Source organism: Helicoverpa zea, chromosome 12 (genome assembly GCF_022581195.2).
Source record: "Helicoverpa zea isolate HzStark_Cry1AcR chromosome 12, ilHelZeax1.1, whole genome shotgun sequence".
NCBI lineage: Eukaryota > Metazoa > Arthropoda > Insecta > Lepidoptera > Noctuidae > Helicoverpa > Helicoverpa zea.
The window spans coordinates 6,445,512-6,472,838 of NC_061463.1; the positions used below are offsets into that span (position 1 = coordinate 6,445,512).

General features: G+C 36.7%; 1 protein-coding gene and 1 long non-coding RNA gene across 3 annotated transcripts; one reads left to right on the forward strand and one right to left on the reverse strand.

Annotated features, from left to right (window-relative positions):
- Positions 1-10,569: 10,569 nt before the first annotated feature.
- Positions 10,570-26,964, reverse strand: LOC124635254 (activating transcription factor of chaperone). Of its 2 annotated transcripts, XM_047171113.1 has the most exons (4): positions 26,862-26,964; positions 26,471-26,604; positions 18,992-19,162; positions 10,570-11,809 (listed from the first exon to the last, which is right to left on the reverse strand). In XM_047171113.1, exons 2-4 carry the CDS (start codon positions 26,583-26,585, stop codon positions 11,043-11,045), a joined length of 1,053 nt encoding a protein of 350 aa, XP_047027069.1. In that variant the 5' UTR covers positions 26,586-26,604; positions 26,862-26,964; the 3' UTR covers positions 10,570-11,042. The 2 variants fall into 2 exon arrangements, with proteins under 2 accessions (XP_047027069.1, XP_047027070.1); XM_047171114.1 differs by lacking the exons at positions 26,471-26,604; positions 26,862-26,964 and adding an exon at positions 19,612-19,787.
- On the forward strand, positions 26,282-26,962 carry LOC124635255. Its single transcript, XR_006984982.1, has 2 exons — positions 26,282-26,434; positions 26,696-26,962. It is a non-coding gene; the product is annotated as an uncharacterized LOC124635255 (long non-coding RNA).
- Positions 26,965-27,327: the final 363 nt, after the last annotated feature.

The following is a 27,327-nucleotide window of genomic DNA, read 5'->3' on the forward strand; positions in this document are numbered from 1 at the left end:
ATTTTCCTTCTTTAATCAAACTCTCTTTGTGCATCACGTTAATAAAGTCATCTTACATCAAAAGGACTTCAAGGGTTTCCAATTATAGCGAGTGTTTGCGAACATTCATTGTTGTCTTATCTCCGACTTGTGAATCTTTCTTCAGACCGAGGTGTGCTGGGATTGTGAAGCTACTTCTGTTCTCTCGCTCCTTTCCCTTTAAACATTGTTATTGCTCGTTCATTACGATAATAAAAATGTATTTGAGTCGCCACCTTGCAGTAACAAGACTTTACAGATTCAAATGGATAAAAAAGGTTCACTCCGCCTCAATATACTTAGTTCAATTCAGTTACGCCCTTAGATAAAACGAGGTAAGAGATCACAATGCAAAACAAAGGACAGGGATTCAGTGATGTTTTTCTTAAACAAAAACGTTTCTACAAATTTTATGTAAACGTGCTGATAACATACATTTCCCTGTTCGTTGGGTACTTGTACTGAATAGAAGCAATGAAAAATTAGCGCCGTTAAAAAAAATCGTAGCAAATGTGACATCTGATAACTGTTCCGCCCAGACATGTAGGTCTCAAACCATTTTATGATTTTCTTGAAAGTGCAAACGAGTAGACATTAATTAACTAAATTATTGACTCCTTACCTTATAAGTAAAGTAAAGACATTCGATAACATTTTGAAACAAAAAACAACTAAATAAACCCGAACTCTACGCGATCAAAGAGCGCCATTACGGTATCATTAATTAGATACGTCCTATACTTAACTTCTAAAATAACCTTGAATGTTCCAAACTATTAAATACATTAGGTAAGTAGACGTCAAGGGTATGTATTACTTCGTCATGCATTCAACAGGTACAGTTATATGGTAGACATCCACTGAAGAATGGATATGCGTTTACGATATCTTATACGAGCGCGATAATGGAGTCGGTGGAGCGGCGAGCGCGCGCGGCGCCAGGGCCGTCGGACGCTGGTGGTGCTGCCGGGGCTCGCCAGCCGGACTAAGGTAAATAATTAAATCGGCAAAGCGCTACTTACGCGGGGTGCGCGTCCGGGGTGCGCTAGTAGCGGAGGTGTGTGAGGCCGCGTGGCCGGGCTGCGGCAGACTGTTGCTCCCGGGCCCGCTTCACTTGTTACGTGCCTCCCGCCCGCCCTGCGCGGATGGTAGCCGCCCTCCGCGCGTCGCACCTTCAACCCCGTTTCGACAACCCCGCCCCGCATCCGCTCACCAATATCACGGGTCCTTCACTTTGCAGCATCCTCACTCACTTAGGTAGGCACAAAGGTGAGCATTTTCATCAGTTTCTTTCGGATGCAGCCTTCGTCAGTCAGGTAGACACGTGTCATGTCACATGGACGTGGAGGTTTTGCTCAAAAGTTTACTTTATCATGATTCAGCATGACATTGTGTTTTTACCTTAGAACAATTATTGTTTTATAATGGGTTAAACTCGCGTAAAGCCTGCGACTTGAAATTGAAGTTTTTACCAGACTGTTTTTATTTTTCTCTCTATCGTGTTATAGTGGGTAGGTACTTGTATTGTATATCTCCAACTACCGTACAAGTGTACCTGCTGTCATTACTAGAGGTTACGAAAGTAGGTATATAGACATTTGTATATACAAGGTGAGTGACAGCGGCGGCCCCAACATCAGTATCTAGAACGCAATTCAATAACAGCCAAAACTACGAGTCACATTTACCTTCATAAACACCTACACAGTGTTTATTTATAGAAACATTATTGAGTTTTAGTGATCCCTGGGCACTACGAGCCCCTCTATTTTCTTGTCAATTTCTGTACAAGTCAACGTACGTCCAGTTCTTACAGATGGTCATTTTTTATACAGTTACAGTAGCCACCTATTTCTAAAATTAGTGAAGCAAAAGGATGATGCACAAATAATTTGTCACTTTATACGAGACTTTCAACATTGACATTTTATTTATATCAAAGAATATCACAGAAAAGGTAAATGGTATTGTAGTGGTCTGGTATTCTGGAGATTAATGTCCAAGATAATCCTATCACACACCTGCAATTTGGACGAAAATTCCTAGAAAAGGGGCTTACAGAATACTCAAAGCCAGACGTCGAACGAAATTGAAAAATCTGTAAACATGAAAATACATACAGGCACATAAATACCTGCGTATTTATTGAAGAGAAATGTACATGTTATCACGCAAATGGATGTAGAGTTTAGCGCGAAAATATAAACATGTCAGTCAGTTATAGTCCGTGGTTATTCTTAAAAATATGGGCACGACTCGTTATAATATTTAAGAGAATGTATTAATAGTAAAAAAAATAAGGAGACGTTATAATTAAGACAGAAGCAGAGACAGAGCTTGGTAATTGATTTGTGGGAAAGCTAATCTTGACCGCGCAGGAAGTTTAGTAGGAACCTCAATTAATACAAACGAAATTCGATGTCACGGGGTTGAATCCAGGACAGGTACAAGATTGAAGTCTTAAATAAGTGGCTTCTAAGCGGTTACGCCCCAAGCAAAGAGTAATCGATTGGTAAATGCAGAGACGACATCAATCGCGCGTGTCGCCGACGACAGATTTGCGATAATCCGCACGATTAGACGACAAGCACGTCTTCTGCCCTCCCGAACGTATATCATAGATTAAAATAATAATTATATATGTGGAGAGCGACCTCCAAACGTTAATTAAAGAGGTGCAACACTAACAAATTATGTAAAGTTAATAAGCGGGTAATTAGTTCGTTCGTGTAGTAAGTGTAATTATAGTGCACTCATGTGGGCTTGTTTATTGAATTCATTGTAAAGGCGAATGGGGTTGCGTCGAACATTCATTTGTTTTTGTTTTTTTGTTTTCAATACTCTTGACGTTTGACGTTTCATTGTATATATTTGTCACTTTCAAAATATCCTCTCATGTGCAGAAATCTTAAAATATATTACAGCTCTTATCAAATAACCAAGCCTCTCTGTGTACCAGTATGACGACTGCGCAACAGTCGACATGTGAGTATGAAAAAAACACTAAATACAAGAGGCATCAAATGACTGACCCCTGACTGACAAAGTATTTTTCGAGATTCGAAAACAGCACAGCACCTTCAATAACCTTAAAAAAACAATAAATTGATAACTATCATCAAGTTATTGTTAGAAGCACGTGTATGTAACAAGCCCACGACAGTGTATTTTTATCTCAATGTTGTCAGCTGTAAACTCTATGCGAAATGCCAATAAAGTAATTGCTGCATATGGAGTTACGAAGCAAAGCTAGGGTTTATTCGGAATAATACAGAAATAGCAGCTTGTTATCAGTTATTTCACTTTACGAACTGCATTTGGCTCACTTCACTGTTAACTACGTGGGCGGGGATTATGCACTCTATGATTTTCCTCCTACAAGAAAATATACACCATTTTATTTTTAAAATATTCTTTATAAACTAACAAATGCGTGGTAGCTGCCAGGTTAAACTTGTTTTTGTAAGTATTTTATTTCGAGCAGCAAATTACACACTAAGCTTTATATTTTTCACCAAATATAGTTATAACTGATTTTATTTATAAAGGTTTATATACTTACTTGCTTTTATATATATATATTTATTCGTTTATATTTTTGTTTTTGCAGGTCAGACGGAGGTATACTCGGTAATATGGTTTCCTTGATATAATTGCTTTTTCTGTGGCATAAATGATAACACTCATATTTCTTGCTTTTCTTGTTTTGCTCTTATTTAGTGTTTATTCTTGATCTTGGTTAAGTTTGTTTTAAAACTTCATCGCCTTTATTGCGTAGTTGTATATAGCTCAATAGAACTTTAATTTTAATTTTTACCACACAGCACTTCATATTAGGTACCTACATATGTGGGTGCTAACTTTTTGAGTGCATTTAAGCAAGTTCTTTTACAATCACAAAACTGAAAGATAGCAAAATGTCAATAGTCTCTGTAATGGTAGAAAGAAACTTATGCTCCTAAGTGATATATAAAACAATTTGTATAAAATGGTAGGGTAGTGCCGCTGGCAGGGCGCGCGGCGGCCGGCACTCAGGGTCTCTCAAGGGCCTCGTAGAACCCTATTCTCAGAGCTAGTTCTTTTTCGTTGTATCTCCGAATGAGAGGATTCATTTAAAAATACCAAGGGAGAACAGGGTTTAATAGTGGCATGAAAATTACAATTGAAATGTTAAGCATGTGATTAAAGATTTCATTTATAGATACTCTGGATATCAGATCATCTCATGATAAATTATAGGTAATATGATAGTCTAATAGACAAAGTGAAAACCGTGTTTTTCCATTTGCTGGATAATTGAAATAAGACCCTCAAAATACGGCAATAACTTAAGTGTAGCGTCCTAATTTGTAAAACCATTCCAGCTTTTAATGAGTGCACCAGTGCGCCTCTGATAAGTTGCAAGCTCGTTGTTTACGATTGGGACTACCCCAAAATAACCCTAGTTTAAAATCTAAATAAGCCTCCGTAATGAATTAACGTTAACTCTGCTTTGTTGCTTTATCAGTTACAAATAACTTAACATACAAATTAAAGTACACTTAGTCATTTACATTGTAATATGCATTCATTCAACAAACACAGATAAGTTCCTAAATTATTTACTCTATCCTCAATATTATTGATGAGCTAGTTCTCATTAGAGCATTGAATAATAATATTTACTCAATTACCATTCAATGCCATACTTATTTAGTCAAAACACGCGTCATCATCGAGGCATCATTGTGACCTATATTAATGTAATTAATATGAAATCTACGCACCAAATATTTAGTTTATTCCGACAATATCATAATCTACGTCATATTTTGAGCAGAATGACCTAAAAATATATTGGAAATATGGATTGAAATATCCAGTGGCGGATAAAATATAACTCAGTATTTTTAAACAACAGGGATCCCGTTGGAGGACCTCTCGAGAGGGTGAAGAGGGCTATCCCGTCCATAAGTGACAGCTCCTGAAATAAAAATAAACAAATCTCAATATTGTAATCGTGAAATGTTGAAACCTTGATTGCCGAGTCTTGATTTACAATTATATTAGTAACTGAGTGAGATTTTGAGTTTGGATACTTGGATGTTCTGTTATTTGTTTCTCAATCCCGATTAATAAAACCAACTTGAATTTGACACACATGTATATTGGGATCCAATTTAAAATATAGAATAGATACCTATTATTTTAAGGTGTACTTGTGCCATAGCCTACTCAGGGCGATAATTAAACCGCGGCGGCTACTAGTTTTACGTGATACATTTTTTTTTATCGTTCCTCTCTTTTATCTTTCCCAGAGTCTGCTATTTATAATTTTAGCCGCTTATGGCTGACTATACGTAGCTGTACTAGCTAGCTTACTTACTACTATACTAAAGCTAAAGCTTTAGCTTTCGGCTAAAGCTAGTAGTAGTAAGCTACAGCCGAAAGAAAATTATGCATAATGTTGACATACCAAAATATTAGAAAATTACTAGACTTCCTACGTGCTACGTAGTCGTCAGGATAATTTATTAATTTTACAAACTAGTTAAGTACTCGTATGCTAGTCAATTAGACATTATTACTTTCGTTACGGAGAGTAGGTAGGTCTAAGGTGTGCTTGCTTCTGCGGGTTGTTCGAAAGAGATACCGCGGCCCTTGCACATAAAAGGCCTACGACGGAACACGACGGTTTAAGGTCAGTACGAGTCTGACACTCCCTCGCTGCTGCTAACACACAGCGGAAGGGGTCATTTTTTGAAGTCGTTAAAAAAAAAAAGGGGTGCTTGCTTAGGTCCTCAAACACTTTTTAATCAATAAGGAAGTGTGTATGTATAGTCACGGTAGTTAACCCAAATTATTTCAAGTTTGTAAGTGAGTGTAACTGATAACCTCATTCAATACAATAGAAGTAATATACATAATAGTATACCTATATATCAGCTGTTCCCAAATGGGGTTCCGCGGAACCCTGAGGTTCCGTGACAGGCCCTCAGGGGTTCCGTGGAAAATTCAAGATTTCTATATGGTAAATCGTTTCACTTTTGACAATATTAAATTATTATTCATTTTCAATTAAATTGTTTTAAATATTGCATTCCAAAATTCCATTTAGGCACCACTCGGGAGTGTAAGTCTCGTACTTTCGCGACGAGTGGCGGGGGAAGGCCACGGCAGCAGATAATTTAATTCCGTTTTTTACAAATTGTAGATTAACTTAATACCTCCAGTTCTTCGGCAATCGGCAAAAGTAGGTAGCGAGTCGGCCAAAAATCACCGCATTTTTGGGCTTATTTCATCCAGCCAGGATTATACGTTTTCATACATTTGACAGGACGTGAAATGACACGGCATACGAGTATTTTCAGTGGCTATTTTTACCATGAATCAAAGTGTGACATTATTTCCAATTTTTGCACCTCCGCAAATCCGAAAATTTCGCGCTCGCTTCGCTCGCGAGTACACGTTACGTGTGGAGTTTTTAAGTTCGTTTAATTGCTCAAGTATCCAACACGGAAAAAAATTCGCGCTCTTCCGTCAAGCTTTCTTTTGATGTTTATATTTTATTCCTCTGGTTCAGAAAAAGCAATAGCGCTTTCTTCGCTAGCTGCTTATTCATTTGCATTTGCTTTTTTGTGTGGATTTGCTTTTTGAGACCTTATTAATTTACAGTGGTTTTGTTTATTTTGTGTAGGTACTTAAACTAAAAAAAATTCGCGCTCGCTTCGCTCGCGGTACCGGCTACCACAGACTGTCTTTCAATGCTAGCGGGTGTTTGGAACTTCTTCTTTTGGTTACAAAAATCGCGATCGCTCGCCTCGCACCTGTACAATCCCAATCTATTTCTTTTTGCGTTTACTTTGTCAGTCTTCAAACTGAAAACTATTCACATAATACACAAAGTCAAGAGCGGCTAAATTGTTTTCTGGCCCGTGTGGCAGATAGCCATGCTACGCCTGAGTATAATGAATATGTCTCTAACCATATAACCATTTGGTGCGCTACCACACGCCACGAGCCGTACCTAAGTGTATTTACGTCTTTAGTTTACTTCTTACTTAAGCTAAAGTTCCGCCGAAAAATGGTGAGACGAAAAGGGTTCCGAAGCCAAAAGAATTCGGGAACCGCTGCTATATATAGTACTTGTCTATTTAGTGGTTCATACGTTTAAAAAAGTTACCTACCTACCTTTATTGATAGGAGCTGCAATGCGCATCTCACTAAATGATGGCTATTTTTACAGTAAACCTGACTGGGCTTCATTATCACCACCCGCATATATGTAGTACCTACCTATAATAGGCAGATAACAAATCGGTTTAACATAAAGCGCGAGCACTGAGTGTATCTAATAGTTGTTTTTTAGATAGGTATTTAATTAACAAAAAAAGTCTGATCCCAACTATAACGACGTGTTTGAGGTCAGATGATAGTTTATTTAGCTCCATGTCCATTTTGTCATGACGAGTTCCTCCTCGTTTCGGAAAGCTCGATAAATCGGTGGGTCCCAGCTGTCATTTGAACTTTTTTGGCAGTCGTTACGTAGAAATAGGTATTCAGAAGACAGAAAATCTCACTTTCAGTCGTACCCAGGTTGCCCATGCAAAACACTGGTAGGTACTCAGCTGCATGGTTCATGGCTTTATCCGGTTAAGACTATTAATAAACCCCAACAGTGTTTGGAAAAACGCTAACATCTGATCAACCTGATACATTTCTTCATTCATCAACCACTCAGACGGTATAGATTAAATAGCAGTCGCCATTAAATGTCGAGTAAGTAAACTACGAGTAAACAGAATAACTTATAAGTAGATGGGCCCTCTCCTAACCGCAACAGTCTATTCAGTAATCCGCCTGACCAACGTTGTTATTGTAACTAAAATCCGATACTCATCGGATCTAGTTCGGTGAATACCAATAACTATGGATACCCACCTAGTTAAACGGTAATTGAAACTTAGAGTGGATAATTAGTACTTACCTAAATAAGCTCAGCCGGCGTTACCAAAATACGTTTGATACAAAATAAAGACACTCAAACCTCAGGTACTAAGTTATCTGTGCCTAAGGTATTTTAAGTTGATATGTTATATAAGGTATTGTGTGTTAGGTATCAACTCCATTACAGACAGGTACCTACATATATACCAAAAACGGATTAAAAACAAATTATTCGGGTTATAAGAAAACATCGATTTTTACAGCAATGCGATTTTGTATTATTGTCTTTATTGTAAACATTTTGAAATAGGTGTAACAAGGATGTAGAAAGGCCAAGTAAGTGTTGAAATTTCTCCGTCAACTTACGGAGTCAAGCTGCCAAAATAGGCATTTGTGAGCAAATAAGTAGTGTGTATCGTGCCTACTGCTTTCATTTCTTGTTTTGACTACTATGATCTGATGTAATTTTTACCGTCTCTTACAGCATCTGCAAAATATACACGTAATTGATAATGTTTTACATATAAATATTATTAATAGAATTAAACTTTGACTATCCAGTCAAGTCACTGAACTTATGTGGCCAAATAGTCACGCATGAAGCGCCACTTCCGTCTGTGATTTTACTTGCGTTTCATTTCGTAATGTAACCTATATTTGTGTATAAATAATTAATGATAAGTCCTAATTTAGGGAAATTACGTGACTAATTATAGTTTTGAAGTTAAATAAATTACCTGAAAGTGAGTACCGCAATACAAGCGGAAACCGAAAACCTAAAATATGAATCGGTTTACAATTCGGGTGTGTATGGAGTTTTTACTGGTTTTATAGAATACCTACTTTGAAGTACCTACCTATAGTATTTTTTGGTCTTTTATCCCGTGAAGCTTTCATCTTACTTAGGTACTAGATTTAACTCACTCCATCCTTCAAATATTAGTTAGACCATGTACGATAGAATATGTGACTTTGAATTACCTACGACATTCACACGAGTTTTATAAAAAAAGAAACCTTTAGCGACAAAAGCTATTTCTATTGCCAGTCAATATAAATTCATAACAGTCGATAAGGACCTCTCTAATCAACAATTGGAGGGCCTTGCCCTGTCCTCACGCCATTAGCAAGTACGCTACACGCATACTTACGACCTACTTTGAACTCGCCCTTATCTCAACACTATTGGAAAAGTTTTTCCTTTGTCGGGAATATACCACGATAACGATTGACGTCCGTTTATCTCACTTAATGATGACTTTGTTTATATTTTATTTATTTGCTAATTATAAAAATTATGATAATGGAATTAAACCTCGACATATTCTGATAGTCTGGTGTTAGACTACTTATAATTGTGAGGAAGGCAAAACAGTACGATAATATAAAGATTAAATCAAGGTCCACTAGCCAGTTTATATGCAGAATACTTATCGTCATTTTAATTTCCACTGCACCCACTTACATAGACCAACTCACATATATGCGTGTACATAGATCAAGTAACAAAAAAAATGATTTTCAAACCTTTTTTAGCAAGCCACGGTTTGTAAGAAAGAAAGTAAACTTAAAAGTATTTCGAAAAAAGTCGGTTAAAAAATATTCACACCGCTTGTGCTACACTTGACCATTGTATTGTTGGGAAAACATTCAGCATTTCCTGTCCATCTTCGAAGAACTTAATTGGAAAACAAAACGCTGATGAATGAAAACTGGAGGGTCTCATATAATTTTGCAGCCGATGTGTAGCGATTTTAACCATTAACAATTCCTTAAATACTTTCTCGACTCTATCGTGTTTTTTATGCTTTAACTTTTAAATTCAACTTTTTGTTTGCATAGTACTCTTGGATAAAATATATAAGCAGAACATCTATTAGGTATTCTCTATAATAATATACCTCTATAAGGTTCTTATAGTAGGTACAACATATCAATTAGGAAATTATTTCATAATGTTAGGCAAATATGCTTTAGTTTGATGTACTGCGTGTCAAGGAACTGTCGATGTTTACTAATAGTAAAGGTTATGGCACAGTATAGCGGCACCGCAACAGCACGGCTCCACACCAGCATTTAAGTTGTCATTCAATTTAGAGCATTAAATCGTGTATATTATATTTCGTAATGTCAATATGAAAAAGCCAACAAGCCAATAACTGTCTTAAAATAATATTGAGTTTGCGGTGACAGCAAGCTTACACCTCGCGGCCGGCGCGCGGCCGGCGAGCTGGCACCTTGCGGACAACGCGTAGTTAGCGCGCTGGCAGCTAGCCGTAGTCTAAATTCGAGGCGACGCCGTGCTGCAGCCGTGCTGTTGCGGTGCTGCTATAATGTGCCATGTCCCTAAGTTTTGATATTTATAAATAGTGCCTAATAAGTAATCACAAGTAGCAAAATTGTTGCAAGATTCTAAAAATAGTTATCAAGTTTCTAACGCTTCATAAATAATTCAGTACCGATATAATTAGAGTTATTGTGCATTATTGAGGTCAGCTACTATTATGCAAGTCGATTATCAGGAACCACTAACAATCGTTTACATTTTAATAATGTTATCCTCCCAATTGGCGTCGCAATTTTTGCTGCGAAACTAATTACAGTGATTAAATTAAACAACAATAGTACGCCGTCGCATTCCATATATTGTAAGAAAACATAAAACATCAAAAATTCATAAGATGACAATAAAATGCAAATAAATGATTTGATTTACAAATAATTGATTTAAAAAGGTGTTAACTAAAGTGTACAGTGCTGTCGCGAAAGCGAATGTACAATTCATATTTTCATTACAACGAATGCGACCTATCCTCTAAAATGAAAGAAAAATGAAAGATATGAAGGGGCGCCACCTTTTTCTCTGATGGTGTTATTTTGTATCCCTCTACTAATGATTAAAATGATTCAAACTGCTCGATGACTTAAAATCTGCTTATCTGCGATACAAATAATATCTATACTTCTTAATGTTAATATTATCATCAAAAATATACGTAACTTCCACAACTTCTTTATGAATCAGTGTTCACAATGCGCGCTTCTGTGTCGCGCCATATTGACAGTATCCGATCTCTGGAGGTGGCGGCGGTGGTGGTTTATTTGATAAGACCTTTAGCCTTGTAAAGGTCGCGCATTAATCCTTTTAGATAACGGATTTCGCGCTGCAAGTCGGAACACTTGTCGCTGAGTTTAGAATTGCGCTCGCGCATCTGTTGTTCCTCATTGAGAAGGTCTTCGATCTCTGCCTTCTTCTTCTGGCGGTAACGCGTCGCCGCATTTTTGTTCTGCTCCTTCTTGCGGGAGCGGCGGTCGTCAGAGGGGCGCGAGTACGGCTTGGGCCTGGAGGAGGACGACCACTCGTCGTCAGTGCACGACGAGCGCGGCGACGATGGCGGGGAAGATTGTGGAGATACGCTAGCGCTGCCTCCGGAGTGCTGCGGAGAGGCGAGCTGCGCGGCGCGGTGACGGACGAGCTCCTCGACGTCCTCGTACCCGCAGTCGTAGTGCTGCGCTGGCTCGGCCAGGGGTACGGGCGCGGTCACGACGGGCCACTGGTCTTGGGTCGGCACAAGAGGCAGAGCGGGCGCGAATGGGGCGCATTGCGCTTGTTGAGCGTAACTTAAGAGCAATTGAGTCGCAGGCCCGGGGGGGCTCTGGGGCGGCGTGAGGTGCGTCAGCTCTACGGCACCATATACGGTCTCGAACTCCCGCAGGAGATCTTCGGTGTGCTGCGGCGCGGAGAACGTCGGTACAATCGGCAGCGACACCGGAGGAGTCGGCTCTACGCGCTCCGGTACTTGCGAGATGTTCTCAAAAATGGGAAGCTCCGATTTTTCCTCTAGCCAATTGGAGAAAATATTCTCTGTAAAGAAAGAAATGCTGAGTTTAATTTGTGAATTACAAAATTACAATTCATACATACTTTAAAATGATCAGTAAAATATTATAAAACCGGTTTCCACTATGAATAATACAATTTTATAAATATCCATATCTGTTTCAATATTTTGCTATGTAGCTAGTCAATGTAACAGCTCTGATAGGAATATTCCACAGTCGTTGAATATGATCAAATTATGCGAAATAATAAATAATTCTAGTCAAAGGCGTCGGTATATTAGAACTACAACGTAAGCAAAAATGCAAAGTAGATATCCACCCTGAACTAAATAAACACAATCTCATGTTGCACGCAGGCGCCCGAACAAGTGATGGGCCATTGTTCGATCATTAATTACTCTATTTATACCTTATTAAATGTCCATTATTAAACAAGGCACAATCATCTGCCACTTTGGCTCGTGGACCACAATATTATCTACAGATATGATTATTTATAGAAAAGTGACATCAAAGTCATCAGCTACATCAAGTTTCATTGCAATTTGTGATTCTTAATCTTATATTATTTCTTAATGTACCTAACTAAGAAAGTTAACTGATAGCAATGACTTTGTATCAAATGTAAAAGTAGACAATGATTTATGAAGAATTTGAGCGCAATGGACGGCGATCCGAGACCGACGAGGCAGCGCAATCAACAATCAATTGGACGTAATTGTTCATATTGGTTTCTCAGACCTTATGAGGAGAAAAGAACAACACTCGATATTTGATTTCTATTATTTTTTGTAAATATTGTAGTCGTTAATAGAATCGTTAAGTTGGCAACAAATATCTGAAGCAGTCAGTTCGGACGACTGCAACACCCTGACCCCAGATAAACCTGCACAATCAGAGTTCGGTGACACCGCGCCCTCGATAGCAAATCACTAGATAAGTTCACCACTGCGCTGTCAACATCTTATTTAAAACTTGTTTGTGACCAAATCCGCCATCATCACAGGAAAAACTAAAAAATATTCCATAATGAAAAAATTTAAATGGCGAATTCGACCTTGTTATCAAATGTTGTCTTGTATCAGGCTTTTTATAACTGTTTTGGAATACTGAATATGTTTTTACACCGAATTAGTTTAACGGTACTACTTTTATTCGCAATCAACATAAAGTAACTATCAGACATCCGCACGTCGGATGTTGCATACTTATATTCAGGACTCAGGTGCAGGACATCCTATCATTAGATGCCTAAAATATGACGTCAAACATTCGACGGATTTGATTGAAACATACCAACAAGCAGCGGAGGACGCTGTTCAATAAAAATACAATGAAAAATAAATCGGACCAAGGCAATGAAAGTAAACCGAACTTAATTTTGTCACGTTTACAATACGTGCCAAGATAACTATTTATCCTACATTCGAAAGGTGTATAGGTAGGTCGTATCTGTATCAATGTGTAGGAATGGAAACAAGTGGTCAATAAGTTGCTTTAATTATTGGGCGAGCGAGCAAGCGAGGCCGCCTTGTGCGCGAACTGGTTTATCAGTAAAACACGGTCCAAGTTATCAGTAAACAGCTATTCTTGGATGCTGAACCGTTCTTCGAGAATTTATGAACAGAAATCATAACAAAAATAATATATAGCACATACTATAAACTTCGGTGCATACTTTTCAGTGAATTGCTTTCAAAGATTAGTAGTTGATACTTTTATCCCGCTCTCTTTCATAACTTGGACCACAACCTATGGCTATGGCATATTAAATGTGCAAAGGAATATAAATTCCAGCCATGAATGCTGATTTGATAAATAACAAATTAGCTACGGCAACATAATAAAACCATTTTAGAATCATGTATATCATTATGTACTGAACAGTCATGAAACAAATATTTGTTTACTAGTTTCTAATATTTATTGTTAAGATGCTAGAGACTGGTACATTGTGTAGGAATCCTGAAGACATTATTTTAATTGATAAGTAGATCGGTACGTCATAATGTTTCCGGCAAAGTGAAGCTTGAACTGTATCCATGTTGTTATACAAACAAACAAGTTTGTTGCGCAGTTCGGTTATCGCTCCAAATCGAATCGTTAATGTGTCCAGTTACTTAATTGGAGTAAACATTCGAGCTGAACGCTATTTTATCTACTTACCACACAAAAACTAGCAGAGTAGACCTTCAATGACATAAAGATCAAAACAAAGAAAGAAAAAAACTACAGTTTACTAGAGCATTCAGACCTTGAGATCGCCTTTCCGCCAGATTTACTCAGGGTTACTAATTAATAAATACATATTGCTATTTTTAAAACTAAGAAAATAAAATTCTGAAACCACCTACCAACATACATATCTGCCAGAGCCATCACGAAGTCCAATTATGTTATACAAACTGCTTTTCTATCCCAAACAAGAATGTCCTTAAATGTCCTTACTGCTACAATACGGTTCTAACGATAACTTTAAAACGATTATATAGGCAGTGGTATTCTAAAAACTGGAATCCTCGTGGTGTGAGCAATAGTCGTCGGTGAAGATCCAAGGGCCAAGCCTTAAATCTAACGTCTTTTAACAAGCTTTTGTGAATTGAAAACTATCTCTTTATTCCAGATGCAACGATAGTGGCACTTCATTCTAACGGCGTCCAGACAGCGCATCGACGGTGGCAGACATAGGTTAAGAGGAGAGCGCGAGCGCTCGAAATGTGCTCCTCGAATCGAATTTATTGTCACGGGTTACAAAACAGAAAGCGATCACCAGCAAACGCGACGCGGCACAAGGTACTACTGAGCGCGCGCGCAGTCGCCCGGCCACAGACCCCCGCGCCTTTCCCCACTACTCGCCCGCTACATATAAATAAAGCAACAATGTGCAACGCTGCGTTCACATTTTCACTTCGCTGCCTAATCAACATACAAGCATCAAATATAAATGTATGAATATAATATGACAACTTCTACTGCGCTCAATTCGACGCAGTGTGGCTATGAACTTTTATATTGCACTAGGTGCAGGCAGATATCTTGGTGCATTTTCTCCCTGATTCCATAATCGAAGGGAATTAATAAAAATTAAAGTTGATAAAAGGTTTATAATACAAAAGCGTAGATTAAACGATAGACTAAAACTCTAACGAAAATGAGCCTATCGAATACTGAGTTTTGTTTGGCGCCATGAATAAAGTTATGCACTCGTGCTTTCGTAATATCGCCTTCATAATATGTATAGTAGCTGACGTTACGTATGTAAGTGTTATTGATGGAAGCCTCGACTGCTGACGGTTCGGACTCAGCGGTGCAACAACCTGCGCTCATTAAGCCTGCCTTTCTATTTAAATACTTTGAAATTGTTCCACTGAATTTCGAAACTTTGCTACAGGTTATCTACGGTTTTTTTAATTGAATTCCTTCATCCTCCAATTCATATCATAACCATAACACAAATGTTTTAACATTTGTGTAACTCATGCAATTAATTAAAAAACTTATATCTGAAATGTTGACGTTGTTCCGATAAACGATAAAGGTAGTGGTATGCAGATCAAATCATTCACTTAAACCGACATTTTCTTTTTCTTAACACATAAGTTTCCTTGCATTGGAAGGTTATTTTCTTGGAGGCTGTGTTCACGATTTTTCCAGAACGAACTGCCTCATGAACTAATTTAAAACCAAATCGTACGGTAAACATACGATTGTTTCAATTTGTCTTTCATCATATTCATGTCATTAAAAGCGAAACTATGAAATAAGCTTTTAAAGTTATTTCGCGAACACGTTAGATAACAATGTTTGAACGAAATATTATTCGTGGCATAGCAGATAACGGACTAAGCCCCTTGATTTACAATAGCTACCCTAGCCAATGAAAAGGCCACGTTGAGGTTGCGTTAACCAATCACATGTGCTACAAGTACGTCATTATTTGCCGGATTGGCTACATCAACCAAATTACTCTATCCAATCAGACACATTCCCGATACGCCACAGTCTATTGGATTGGCCGAGCTATCCCAGTGCATTATCAACTTTAATTGCTAATTAGCAAACGTTGATAAAAACTGTAACGATCACGCAAACAAATAGTGACAAGTAGTGCTAGAGGTGTGTCAAACCTCGGTATCACTTAAGGGTATCAATAAGTGACCATATCTAGTTTGATAACTGAACATAGCTTCAATCAATTAATTTAGCTTTATTATAAATAACTTCTGGTATCAACTTAAAATCTTTTTTCCTGTTTGAGAAAATGACCTTTGAACGTCAGGCTTATTCAAGGCAGAATTTCTGACCTTAAATGACTTTAGATTTCCTAAAGATAATTTAAAAAAGAACTACACTAACGAATGCGACACTGGCCTGCAAATATTAAGCTTCGGAAGCACCTTGAGGGACATTGAACCAATTGATGGCGGTATTTCCCATATTCCATTATCAAATCATGCGCACCCAAAATACGCTGTGATGTAAAGCAAACAAAAAGTCGCATTAACGCATTCGTGCGTTCGCCATTCGTGCGTTCACTTTACGTGCATGCACGTCATTTCACCCTAAACTAGGACTATATTGTAGTTACCTGCATCCTAGTTCAAATCAGTTATTTCCCTGGTGCATGGGTAAAACAGCAGGCCTAAGCTGAGCTCAACTAAAGTTTTAAAGATCAGCCTAAAGCTTGTGGCACATTATAGCAGCACCGCAACAGCACGGCTCCACACCAGCATTTAAGTTGTCATTCAATTTAGAGCATTAAATCGTGTATATTATAATATATTTCGTAATGTCAATATGAAAAAGCCAACGGCGAGCAGTCAGCGTGCTTGCCGCTTCCACACAACTCGACTCGCCGCCCGCGTGCTGACCTCATGCGTACAGCGCGCCAACGGCGTGCTAATTGCGCGCCGACTCCGAGCCGGCAGCGAAACAACGTCATTACGTCGTGATCAATCATAACATCAATCATAATCGTCTTAAAATAATATTGAGTTGGCTGTGACAGCAAGCTTACACCTCGCGGCCGGCGCGCCGACGGCGAGCGGACAGCGCGTGGTTGGCGCGCTGTCCGCTCGCCGTAGTCTTAATTCGAGGCGACGCCGTGCTGTTGCGGTGCTGCTATAATGTGCCACAAGCTTTATGTTCAGCACAGAACGATACATTAGACAGAAAAATTAATTATTAGTTATAAGTACATTATGAAAGACTTAAATCACATCATCAGTCACACAACCTTTTTTTTTTTCCTCTTCGTGTGAACTGCGCTTTTTTATTGAAAATTGAAATTGAAATTCCGAAAATTTCATGTGCGTGTAAATGATATGATTAAATTACTTACTTTAATATTTACTTTTTCAATTACTACGCTTATTTTTAATAAGTAATAGTTTATGTCATTCCAATTTATATAAAAGAAACTTGAGACTACCTATTCCTAATTAGATGTACTTTTGATTGGAGATGATGGTAGGACATGAAGTATTGCAAGCAGAGCGTTAATTGTTAATCGAATTTTATACTCCATCATTTTTTACAAGATAAGTTTTAATATTTTACCTGTCCTTAGGCACTACCTACTATCTGTTTGGGAACTTTTCATATCAAGAGTGCGTCATTATATCGCAATTATTTTTTACCATCGGGCAGCCCACCTCACGCCCTTTCTGTTTTTGATACTTTATTTTCTTATGATGTCTTTAAAGGAAAACAAAATACGATATATTTCGTTTTCCTTCCTGTACCCGTACCATTCAATGGTTTTTTAGACACATAACATAAGCATCATTAATAAAAAGCAACAATAATTTCTTACTTATACAGTCTTCAACATGATGGGAAAATTCATCACTTTGAAGTCATTAAAACCCAGCCAAATGTGAGTCAAACTAGCGCAGAAAAGGATCATCCCTAAAATATCTATTTTATTCTAACTTACTAACAGTATTCGTTATTATAGCGGCAACAGAAATATATCATCGATTTTTTATCTATCAAGATTCATAGGATACCCCATCTGGTGACAGCTGAACAACGAATTTGGCTATGGAACCCTATAAAGCCCTAAACTGTATACATATACAGGGTTACTTGTATGTAGACCGCATCCTTTCATGAGGTGATAGTATAGGTCAATACGGACAAATTTGACCATGGCATACACTAGGCAAAAGTTAACCCGTTTCAAGATAATCGAATTTCAGATTTTCAAAGTGGATTTTGTGTGTTTTTACATAAAAGATGAATCACTTCATAATAACAAACCATAAAACTGTACAAATCACAGAGGAAATTATAGCGAACAGCAATTACTTTTTTAGTAGCTATTTTCTCAAAAATATTACTTTTCATTTTTTTGTGTAGAATACTTAAAAAACATCTACATTTATCTAGCTATCCAAAAAGGCACAAATACACAAAAAATCCGCAAAAACGAGACTTTTAACTAATAATAAAAATTTATTCGTGTACCTAGATGACTTGTTAAGAAAAGATCTTGAAATTCGATTATCTTGAAACGGGTTAACTTTTGCATAGTGTATCCCATGGTCAAATTTGTCCGTATTGACCTATACTATCACCTCATGAAAGGATGCGGTCTACTTACCAGTAACCCTGTATAGCAAGCAATATACTTTTAATGCCATCTCTTTAAAATGATCATTTATTTGTCGATCAAAGATACACCAAAACAGTTTGAGCTCGATGTTATAAGATGTTCCGTTGAAAGTACGATATTTATTAATTTTGAAAGGCATAAAAATCTGATCAAACAGCTTAGCTCTTAGCTTAGCTCAAAAGCTGGGAAGCTTTATCAAAGAAGACATACTCCAGTTTACATTGCATAAATAAGCTGCTATATCGCTGCAGTGTGTAATGTTTCTAAACCTCTCTACAGCTCCTGTGATGATTGACATTTGGTAATGATGGGATTTAATCATCTTAACTCTGACCGTGCTGAAAGACACTTTCCAATTTGGAAACAGCCTATCTTTATAAACAGAATGTCCTTACGATATTTGGTGCTACCATTGCCATTGACCAGACCCTAAAATTGTTTTACGTACTGCGGATTTAAGATATCTTTCCTTGAGCTTATGCTGATATCATTTATTGAAATGTTAGGAACACAACAGTTAGGAACTTGGCCAAATCCTTATTAATCTGTTTGGAACTGTGAAATGAAATAAGAATGAAGTGTTACCTTGTTTGCAGTTGGTGTCTAGCTGCTGCAGGAGATCGTTGGCAAGCTCAGCGCGGCTGGGCTTGATCTCCGGCGGAGATGGTGGGTACAGACTCGTGGACACGTCGTCTTGGAGGTGGTAGCTGTCGTACTCCGTCTTGGGAGCAGCAGTCGGGAAGGTTTTAAGCAGATCTGTGAACAATGAAAGACATGCTTAAAAATATACGAAAACTGTTAATCAGTCGTTTAACAAACTGTGAATATTATTGTCAGAACTTCTATGCTGAAAGTCAACCAATGAGTGAAAAGTTAATCTAACTTTGATGTATTAAGTTGATTCGATATAATAGTCAAAGTATGGATTACATTTGGAATATTGCGCAATAATAAACAAAGATGTATAATAATTTGCCTATTCATCTTCATACAACTGTTTTATCATTTGTTAAAGTTATTTTGCAATATTTTATTAACCCAGAACTATAAACAGTAGATGAAAGAAATATAAAATATTGATGTGTTAAGTTAAATCTGAAACTGAAGTTAAATGCCGTTTAATTATTTTAAACTTTAGAATAATAATTTAATTCTCAAATCCCGAACTAAGTTTACTTAACATCTAGCTTAATATTAGTTCTTACTTTGTAGCAGCGATAACTGGAATTCCCTACAGAGGTCACACATTCCGTTATTTTTATAACAACACATTTTTGCACAATTATGATTCAGACACTAAACAGAACCGATATTTATCGAAAATATTTAATTGAAATAATTAGAGCAATGCGAATGAGCAAGTCGAAGAAGCTTCAAGGTAAGTAGCTTAGATAAGTGATGTACAAAATACAGTGCGAAGAGAGAAGACGTCAATATATATATGAACGATATCTGTCGCACGATATTACGTCAAAGTAACGCCCAGATGTCGTGATGCTTTAAATCTTAAGCGATAATGTCACAACAATCATTTCTGTTATTATAAAAACATCTTTACATTGTTCATTTATGTCTTATTTTTTTAAGATTGTGCGTTGATATAACATTAGGGTCATGTTAGATTCTTACATTCAGTCATTTTTTTCCTATTCATATTGTTAAAGTTTTAATATAATACAGATTTAAAAAAAGAAGATAAGCTTGTTTAAAAGCTTTTAAGTTGATGATACGATAAATGGCCAGCCGATATTTTTGAGAGATGATATGTATATTGGACTGATTCTGACTGAAGATCGAAGTAGCAAAGATTTTTTTTCTTTTTTCAAAATACGTGACCGATTCCTAAAATGCTGTGCCACATAAGAGCTAAATCTAGGGACCAAATACTCCTTCAAGTTTGTTTTTCTCTTCATTAAAAATCTGTTACATCCTAAAATTGAGTTAAGCATCAACTTACATAACGTTAACTTAACGTTAGCTTAACATTAGCTTAATGTTAGCTTAACGTTTATAAAAGTTCTTAAAAGTAGTGTAATTAGATTTCTTTATCTATCTATTTTGACCTTTTAAAGAGGTGTAATAAACATTTCTTAGCTACTTTTCATCCCTCCATTCAATGTGAATCGCACCTGTAGTAATTTGCACGTTTTCATATGATGTCGCGAGATAACATGCGGAATTTGGGATTTACAGACGCTTGTCTACCTTATAATATTTATCAAATAGTAAATAATGTAGTAATTGCTAAAATTAGATACCAAAACATAAGGTGGAAGTTTTGCTAGGTTTTGTTTGGACAGGGAAATTAAATAAATATTTATTTTTAAACAAAAATAAACCACGCCTTAAGTCCGTAATATTCCGCATGCAGCTCAAGACAAACAACATGTTATAAAATTAAATGTCAAAACATATTTTCATTGGAAACAAGATAAATAATGGAAACTAGCAAACAGGCGATATGCAATTGAAAACATGAGCAGAGGCCAGTAACTCAAGACAAATATGTTTTTAGAAGATGCCTCATGACGTGGTTCTTATCGCCAAACTACAGTCACTAACCAAGCAAGTGATTATCAAGACACACCCACGTATTTAACATAGCAACCAGTAAAGTTCCTTTCTTTTGTTTATATTAAAAATCATGTGAATAGATATTTTTATCTTGGTTTATTCAAGAACATTAAATAAGTAGATCTATCAATATTATTATAGAGGTGAGGTAATATAGAGTAAGGTTGGGGTGTGGTTAACGGCTTCATCTCTAGAGCCTGAGTATATACTCAAATTATCGTGATTATAAAGGTGATAGTAATATTGTCTTAAGTTTTTTATGTAATAAGTATCTATCTACCTAGCGAACACAACCTCTATTTGGATCGTTAGAAGTGGAAGGGCTTTTGCTCCTCCTTCAGTTAAGTTTTTTCACCATTTTGACACATTCTTATTGTCAGAATTTGTACATACTACCAGATTCAGATTCGACTACGTCCGCGCGAAAAGTTACTTGGGGCTTTACAATAACTTTCAGAATGTTCATATAGGGTGTGTGAGACCAGATTATATTATATACAAACTGACCCAGAATTATTGGTGAAATTGTTTATGTGTCAAAAATTTAACCCAATTGTTTTTTTTTTTTCAAAGTTCATGAAAAAAAATTATTAAGAGCAAAATTGCCTTTTTGTTTTCTAGGACAGTGTAGAAGAGTAGACCTCTGTTAGTTTAAATCATTAGACGGAAAATCCATTATGATAATAATTTCTTTCTTATTTAAGACCCGTCCCAATTTTTCCCAAACAATTTGATGTGTAGGTGTCTAACTTAACTTTGACTTGACTTGCTTTGCAATTTATTGCAAAATGTTGAAGTTAAAGTCATTAAAAATGGGAGAACTTCGGTTTTAATGGTTCTAAAGGAATGAAAGTACTAAACTAGCAACTTTTCTTGACCTAGTCAAAACACCCTGTATATGAAAACCAAGCAATAGCCAGGCAATAATCGTTACCTAATAACATTAAATATATTACCGCGACTGGAATATTGTTATAATCATATTGACCTAACACATTATCTTTGTGCATGAGGTGAGTTCGTGGGGGTGCTCTCGCGTCAGGAATAAACCACATTAATTATACGAGTTGTGTCAAACGGTCACGCGAGATAATTATGGATACTGATAACAATAGAGCGAATTATGATAAACCTACACTCCAGGATGTTACGTCGACAACTCAAGGGAGATGTGGCTTGTTATATAACAAATTAACACAACGTTGAACCGCCCACGTTGACTCAAGGAATGTTCTAGAAGTATGACCGATACTAACGTAAGAAATAACACTAAAGGCACCTACCTTTTGTGACACTATTTTAACAACAATATAAATAGTGCACCGCATGCTCGATTTTGCTTTGGACGTAGATCGCTAAGAAGGAACGAGAATAACACCAATAATTAATGGAGTGTTTACATAATATTATAGTCATCATGTTTATCTATTTTCAGTCCCTAGATGAAACAAATAAGTCATCATGAAGCTGTGTTGAAAATAAGTAATAATAACGATGTGTATTTATATAACATTTTTATTAAAATAATCTTGATAAGTTCCAATTATATTATTACTTATCAGTCAGTACAAAAATTCCATTTGAGGCAGTTAACGAATGACGTATTCCCGCTATAAAATAGTTCAATAGATTACCGAGATCATACACTATCTCGTGGTGCCAAATAAGGTCATCGTTTATTAACACATGTGATGATCTACACGTTTGACTCGGATCGCACCAATTAGGTACGTGACTCTTGTTTTTGCTTATACAATTGATCATGTAATCCCATACACTTTCCATGGTTTGTATCTCATCATGATGCCCTAAATCCTTTTTTTTTAGTTGGTGTCGTCGCAACATGTCTTCTTCTTCTATACCTTCCTAACTTATCTCATACACTCTTTGCAGCCATATGGTTTTTTACACAATCCATCTATCGTTTCTACAAGTTATCCATTATTTTCTATGAAATAGAAAATGATGATTTGATGAGATCATTGTCAAATCAACTCAGCCTCCATTTTATCATCTGCAAAAAAAAGCTTGGTCGACACTTCAATACTATTAAAGATATCAAGAAATATGATTATATTTTCAAAACTATTAAAGATATCAAGAAATATGTTTTTCTGATTTGATTACTATTATCAAAATTTTGTTTTCAATCGAACATCATATTGTGAGCATAATTTAAATATCATCATTAATCATATTATCACCCAAGAGCAGGATATAATTAATCATCACATGACTATAAAGTCATAAAAAAATATTTCTAGAATATACCGCCAGAGACCCTATGCGTTACAGATATAGTAGGTATATATAATAAATATGTAGGTATGTGGCAAAAAGAGATCGGAGAGGGTACTATTTCATACTTTCTTGCAACGTTAGTAAAACCAGTCCACGTGTTAACTTCGGACTTTACTCACACATTTTTTTTAATTAGAGCAACGTGATCGATAAAAGAAGAATGATAAAGCAATGTCGCAGCAATCGAGCATGTCAGTCGCGTACCCGTAGGTGGGCTTACATTGGGTAAATACTGGATGCTTATTGGTTAGTTATAATGTGAACATTTTTAGAACCATTAACTTTGATTTCTGACTTTGATAGAAGGTAATAAAAACGTAAGCTATTTTTAGCTTTTGAAATCCACTTGCTAAATTGAATGAGTTCACCAACTTTACCTTTTAAGACAACATAAGCCCAATCACTTTTTTAAGTTACCTTATGTTGTGTGAGTATAAAGAATGTTGATAATGATTATTTCCATTTCCATGTATGACCTGCATCAATAGATAAACAGGGATAAATCCGCTTGACATAAAAAATGCAGTATACTCTTTTTTTCTTTTTGTTTTAAATTAAATCTATACAACATTATATTTTCTTGTATTGCGGACTGGAATCTAAGAGCCATGTAACGCAAGAAGAATGAACTTTTTTTAATTAGGATTCAAGATTTGTTATTCAACAGACAAAGAGACAAAAAATGGTACCACCTTAAGGTTCTGGATTTTTGTGTAATAAAATTCTTCGCAAATATCATATTCAAAGGTAGAACTGTAGGGCAAAAAAGTCAGTAAAAGCAAATATTTATCTACAGTACTAACCTACACTAATTAATCTTTGATAGCTAGACACATTTTTCTAATTTTCTCGTATCAGCGTCAAAGCATAGATGCACTGTAGGTCATGGATGTAAACATGCATGAAGTTATATAAATTATGTGTTGCAGTTGCCAACAGAAACTAGAAACTAACACTATCTTAGTTATATAAAATATCTGTCCCCCACCACATCTGCCAATAGATAAATCTGCAGATTGCACATTAATAGAGCAGTGCATATAGGATATTTTCATATACAAGAAAACAAAATTTACTTAAAATGTGGTAAAAACACCATGTACAGAGTCACCACTATATTTTGAAAGTAGTGAGTCACCACGATATTTTGAAAGTAGTGGTGTTCTCGCTTTGCAGCCAATAGGTTAATGAAAGCTTGAGCAGATAAGGAGAAAAACTCCAATCCTTTAATCTCAATGGTTCGAAAAATAAAACTTCCAGGCTAAAAGTGCGTGACCTATTGAACATACCATGGGAGATCATTGTCGAAGGAAGAGGATTCAAGACAAAATAGCAAAATCGATGTGGGCAATAAAAGTGCAAAGTTGTAATGGATTGGGCGGGCCACTGAGATCACCACAAGATGGATACAGGATAATGGAATGCGACCTAGAGGAAGATCGAGGAAGCGCTGGAGAGATGACTTAGACACCTTCCACATAGACTGGCCTCAAAATGCTAGTTACAAATTAAACAATTTATTTGCATAGATCAGGTACATCATCATCATCATCATCAGCCTATCTATAGTCCACTGCTGGACATAGGCCTCTCCAAGTGCACGCCACTGAGATCGATTTTCGGCTTCAGGTACATAATACAAAATAAATAAATTACTAATATTAAGCTGTTAACAAAAATTTTATTCTTTTGGAAAATCCACGAACACGGACGGTTATTCTTTAAAATATGTTAATAATGCAAGTAATTATGAATAAACTGCTCATTTTCCTTATAAATTACTAGGAAATTGTTATGACTGCCAGTGGCAAACAAGTGTTGTTTTTATCGTAACCTTTTTTAAATTCATAGTTAATTAACGTCATAAACAGCGTGACATAATTGGCAATGCTTTTGTACGAAGCTTATGCAAAAGCTCTTTTCTAAATGTTTAAGAAATAATTGTTAGTATAACACAATTATTATGACTAGTAAATATGTTCCATAAACTACACGAATGTCGCGAAAGTTATTATTTTTATGGAAAGAGTAGGTGTCGACTCAAACTTGAGTCCCATTCCTCGCCATTTACGGTATTCATGGCGTCCATGGACGATTTTGACCAGGGCGGCTGTTCTCATATATGGAGATCAGCCAGCTGCACAAGAGATACATATTATGGTGCCCAGTTTGCGTGGACAGAGGTGCACTCTCTATACCCTCACTCACTCTCATAACCTTATGGAACGGCATTCCGGCACTTCCAGAGAGAAATAAAGCGCAGAACGACATTTACGAGTTTTTCGGTGCACGGGTGTATCAATCTCCAACTTTCCAGACTCCGGGCTGCTGTGTAAAAATGTCTTAAACCCACAAAGCGATTTCGGTTCGACCCAGGCATCGAACCCGAGATCGTGCCCTGCAATCACGCGTGCGACCACCGTGATAGAAGATTTTAACTGCAACATCTCTATCAAAGGCTGTGTAAAAATGGCCATTGTTTAAAAATCCTTGAAAACTAAACAAATTGATTATATCTCAAATACACATACGAAAAATATCGGGAAATAGTATACATTAATTGGGTTTTTTCTTGTAAGAAATCAATATTTAAGGGCTTCCTGGACTATTCTGTGCATAAAAATAACTAGTATTTAAAATTTAAAGTTACCCGGACCTATAAAGTATGTAAATAAAGAACCCTTACAGAATACTTTGTTGTGCGTATGCCTATCTGACGACATTTTTACTACATGTCGTTCACTGACAATCGTAAAACTGGTTAAACTAGACAAAAAAACAATGATTTGTACTTTGTTTTGTTGTAGCAGAGAAAAAAAATCGGAAACAGTGTGCTTAGAATAATAAAAAACATGTACATCATTTTACATGCTTGCCTTATCAAACTATTATATACTACTACTACGCCATCTGTGTAAATATACGTGAACTGCTAAAATATACAACACAACTAATATCAACATCGTATGCACTTGCGTAGTATGTTTCTTTATGCTTGACGCTTTTATGTACGTCTGCACGTGTAGTGTGCCTATGTTCGCTCAACATTCCGATTCGATAGTTATGGCCACATTCTACAAACGAGTTTTCCCGAATTGGCGCAATGCCACGTACTGACCATACGCAACAGTACTGATTTACCATGCTAGTACCGTAAGTCCTTTCACTTTTATACAGAGTCGTACGTACCGTCATTGTTGTTGAAGAGCTGTTCGATGTCGGCATCGAGCAGAATGAAGCACTCTTCATTAGTAAGAAGGGAGCCGGCCGAAGCCGGCAAGTGATCCCATAGACTCGCACTCATTTTTGGAGAGATGCAAACTCTGAAACATTTTACATTGACATTTTACTCCAAATTGCAAAAAAAAATATGCTTCTGATTTAATATGGTATTGACTCTATAAACCTTTCCAGTGATAAGAGCGTTTAAGACAGCATAAAGTGACAAACCACCGCCAGATTTTTCGATAAGGGCCAATATGTAGAACTTGAATATTTGTGCAGTGGCATGGACCACTATAAAAATTGTTGCCTTGTTGACCTAGAAGGATTTTTTATAACAATAACATAACTAACTTACCACAAAATTAAAAACAAGTGCAGCGAGATCAGAGTCCGATGATGAAAATGGTGGAATTTGTTGTCGAAGGACGAAGCTGTCCGGTGAGGGCGCCATGGTGGCACTGGAAAATTACAAGACATAAAATTAGTTCATATAAAAAGGTACTAATGTTTTTACATACAAATGATAAAGCCACTAGACTTCGTAGGTAATTTGGCATTGCAACTTTCCATCCCAGGTCGTTGATATAGGGGCCACCCCAAGGCTAGATTGCAGGTTGTAATGGCAAAAGATATAAAGATAAAACCGGCCAAGTGCGAGTCGGACTCGTGCACGAAGGGTTCCGTAAATTACAGTTAAATCAACCTATCTCAAAAACTATAAGAGATACTTTGATCAAACCAAAAATCGTTGAAAGAGTTAATTAGCATGCATCACCTCTATTTTTTTTAGAATTTTATACCCCGTAGTTATAAAAATAGAG